Source organism: Pinus tabuliformis, chromosome 2_2 (genome assembly GCF_031772625.1).
Source record: "Pinus tabuliformis cultivar Carrire ecotype Pingquan chromosome 2_2, CPIR1, whole genome shotgun sequence".
Lineage (NCBI taxonomy): Eukaryota > Viridiplantae > Streptophyta > Pinopsida > Pinales > Pinaceae > Pinus > Pinus tabuliformis.
Genome location: NC_142300.1, coordinates 345,738,165 through 345,742,442, shown reverse-complemented (window position 1 = coordinate 345,742,442; position 4,278 = coordinate 345,738,165). Strand labels below are relative to the sequence as shown.

Below are 4,278 nucleotides of genomic sequence, written 5' to 3'. Positions count from 1 at the left end.
ATTTTGAAGCTTTATGTATAATTATAGATAACATTAGACTTCATAATTCTCGCTAATTCATTTGTCAGCAATCCGGCCGTTGCGTGTACGTCTTGAAATGATCCAGTTAAACCATATATAGTTTTCTTCTTAAAAATTCTTTAAGTCTCCACTTCAAGATATCCACTTCTTAAAGTCTCCACTTCAATAATTCTGATTAGTATATTCATATGTATGTCTTAAAGTTTCTCCATGCATAACTTGCTCTTGTGCTTGCTTCCGAATCCAACCATGGCGAGTTGAAAACGTTTAGAAATATAAATGAAGCGTGAAGTCAGAAATTATACGGTTACAGAGAATTGGTATCATTACGAAGTTGTACGGTTACAGAGAATGGTATGAGAGAACGTAGGACATGAATTCAAGAAGATCGTGACATGAGAACGATAGAAATTGCACTAGATTGCTTGGGAACTCGCAGACAGAAATCTGCCTAACAAAAATAGAAATAAGATTTATGCGGAGAAGGTAGACATGATTAGTCAGGGTTCATACTAACTTGGAAACAGAATAGCTGCCAACTCGTTTCAGTGCTCTGGATGGTGGGAAATGCGCATCTCTTGTTAAACTTTTTGTTGACAGTCCGCAGCAAATTAAGTTATACTTAGTTCAGCATCCCTTCAAGGTGTTGAACGAGGTGTTGTACATAGTTCTTTACGGTTCCGGCCACAAGGATAGGATCTATGATTACTATGTACCTTTTGTTATTTAGGCCCAGCTAGTTTATAATTCCTCTTGGATCTCACTTTTCGAATCTCTTTATCGATCAAAATTAGGGGATTGTAAGATAGAAGATTGCTGGTCCACTGAGTGGACGAACTATGACCCATTATTAAGCACGGTCTTCCATACAAACATGACAAAAGACTAAACTGACATCATAATTAAAGTTAACTATAAATACTAATCATTATTTGCATGCCAAATATCTTCATATCGTATTTACAGACATGATGCACTCCCCCTCCCGCAGGAGAAGGCTGATATAGGTACCAAAAGAAAGTGGGGGAACTGCTCGTAAGTTTCTAAAAACTTTGCATTTTTCGGAGAATCTCACTAGCTACTTGATGATAATTCTCCGAAAAGACTTAGTGGCGATACACATACTTGTATGAGTTGGTGTAAGCTAACAAACATGGTAGAGAAACATGAGCGTAACTATATTTACATAAGTATTGCTTGCAAGACGACTCTCACGATCAGTTTTTAGTTTTAGTTGCGCTTTCGTCTACAAAGGGATGGGGAACTCTGGGATCATGCTTGGGATTGGGACCCGTAGGTGGATAGTCCAAGGTATTACCCATCAAGCCGTTCCCCTCCGCAAACAGTATCCTCCGCTCCTCTAACATTTCAGCTTCCTGCAAAAGGTAAACACACCAAATATATATCTCTTCCTCTTCTATCAAACCAATCTCTAAATATTCAAGTACTGTACAGTAATATACTCAAGGAGAAAAAAGGCCCTCCGCACCTCTGTTAGTACCGAGTGGGATTCGACAGCTTCAACACCTTCAATGGATGCTCCTTTTCGGTTCGCATCCTGCAGTTGAGAATCTGTAACAGCAAGTTACAACGAAGATTATATCATGATCTGCGCAAATCTATTATAAAAAAATCAGCTTGTTGGTGCAAAAGATTTTGTTCTTTTGTGTACGTATGCATGGTGGGTTTAACTTTTCATCTGTTCGAGCTTACCATAAAATAAAGCTCGGCGGGGCGACCTTTTGATTGCCTCCATGCATCCCAGGCAACAGAAGAAAACTAATAATGGCAAAAAATGCTGACTTCTCTTTCCGAAACCCATGGAATGCAATCCTTTGCGTTTGCTTGGCCTTCTGAATTAATGAAGAAATGGAAGAGTGCATGGCCATATATATAGACATTATGTGGCCGTGAGAGAGCGGGGAGTCACAAACGCATATATGAGGCATACGTGGCGTTGGCTTGTTAAAAAATATCTGTAATCCCATGTTTATTCCATTATCATGTAAGTGACAACCCTAAAACTCCAAAGTATCACGTCTGTACTCCCCCAATCTGGATCACATTCTACCGAAAGTTTGATTGGCTACCTTTAAAAAGCGAATGGGAGCGGTAGAAAATGCTAAAATGGAAATTCATTGCGTCTTACTTTCCTATGTGCCATGATTATTCTATCTTATAATTCAATGCGAGATGTGAACGCCAAATAAATTCTCACTTAGCCCCACCACTAGGGAGAAGCGGTCGTGGAGTATTCCTAAATTACCATGGGCACCTCACTCGTCCATTCATATATGTTCACCGTCAAGGTAGGTCCTGAAAGGTTAAGCTTAAGCATATTTTTAAGGTAATCATTGGCACACTCAATATTGCCGACAACAACATAATAATGGAACAAATTACCTTTACAAACCCACAAAGCACGGTGCTTTTCTATGGACTTGGTCATTAAATACTAGTCCAATAACCTAATTCATTAATTACGGATGTAATGCACCCGATTAGACAAATAATGGAAAGTTGGGTACGATTTTATTATTAAAAAATTTGGAAATATTGATTAACGTTGTCAAGCTTCTAAATTTTAGGAATTAAATATTTCTCTACCATAAAACCAAGATTCAAATACTTTTACTGTCAATTTTTTGGACAGGAAAAAAAATGAGGGATTCTGATAAATTTTGTCCTTCCCGGAAAATTTGCCGCGAGGTAGACAACGCCGTTATGAATCTATTCGTTACGATGTCGTTGAATCTGTTGGTTGCCCTCGTTCTTTATTGAAACAGCTCCACCGGAAACAGAGTTTTCAATGGCACACATTATTGAAGTATGTTTGTTTTGCAATATTTCACATCCTCCAGACCCTTAGGGAATACTCCAGACCTTAGGCCAAGCTGCAGGCCCTTATCAGTTTATGTTTATGTTTGCAATTTTTTAATTTATATTTTATAAATTTAAAAATGGATCTATTCTACATTGACTTTATAACATCGTTATGATTTTAATATTTCTATGTTTAGTTTTATAAAAAAGAATGGTGTAGATTTGTACATTTGTTGAGTGTATTTCTAATAACATCATAATTATTTTTAAAGTAGTGTCAATATTAATTTAAGTAATTTTTTTATTTATTAATTATATATTTATAGGTGTGTTTAATTTGGAATAGGGATTTTGGAATTTCAATTAAATTATTGATAATTACTTTTATCAGTATGTTGATTTTGGAATATGATTTCAAAAATTTTAAATTAATTATTAATTATTATTAAGTGGGTAGTAGAGATTTAATCTCTACTAAGTATTATAAAATACTTTTAATATTATGCACAAATCAAAGATTGAGATTTATTTAGGGAGTAGTTATCCTCTTTTTTTCCTTTAAATTGATTTCTTAGAAAATGTGATATCAACTAGTGCTCTATTAAATGAATTATGGTGTTTTGGGGATGTGGTATTGATTATCATGGTATTGACTTAAGTTATGGTAACAAATCCTACTTAGTTATTAATATTTTTCATAATAAATTTGAGGTAAATCTCCATTGTTAAAATTCTTGTTCTATGTTTCTTTTTTTAAATATAAATGTTTAATTTATATATTCATTATTTTTTTCATTAATAATAATAATAATTTAAAATAAATTTATATTTTTGTTAATTTTTATGCTTTTTTAATTTTAGTAATAAGAGGATTTTTTTCCTCTCAAATTTAATTAAAAAAAACTATCATGTCCACCTATCTAATGTGATTTGGTTTTTATTTATGAAGATTAATATTTTGTTTATAACATTTTTATTTATAATAGTTTGGATTGTATTTATGAGATTGATATTTTTATTTTATTTTTCTAACCCACGAGATATTTGAATTAATTATTTTTTGACATTAAGTATCGTAATAGTACACCCATTCATCATTAATTCAAATCCCTAATTAACTTTAAAATTCAATTCACATATAAATTCTTTTTATAATTAATAATAATAACTTAAAAATATATATAATTTAATTATTATTTTTTTAAATCTCAACCGTGAGAGAGCTATTGTGAAGAAGTTTGAGTTTTCGCATGAAAGAATAATATTGTGAAAACTTAAATTAATTTTAATTATTTGGTATTTTTTAATCTCAAATTCTGCTTCATTCTATTGTATTTATATAATGTTTAATAATTAGTTTATATAATGTTTAATAATTAAAGTTTAAATAATTATATAGATTCACAAGTATAAATTAATAAAATAGTATTTATA

The 4,278-nt window shown here is 32.3% G+C and overlaps 1 protein-coding gene across 1 annotated transcript; it reads right to left on the bottom strand.

Annotated features, from left to right (window-relative positions):
• Nucleotides 1-1,037: 1,037 nt before the first annotated feature.
• LOC149192682 (uncharacterized) lies at nt 1,038-1,864 on the bottom strand. Its single transcript, XM_089406445.1, has 3 exons — nt 1,735-1,864; nt 1,511-1,593; nt 1,038-1,397 (listed from the first exon to the last, which is right to left on the bottom strand). Exons 1-3 carry the CDS (start codon nt 1,841-1,843, stop codon nt 1,239-1,241), a joined length of 351 nt encoding a protein of 116 aa, XP_089262571.1. The 5' UTR covers nt 1,844-1,864; the 3' UTR covers nt 1,038-1,238.
• Between the last annotated feature and the right edge of the window lie 2,414 nt (nt 1,865-4,278).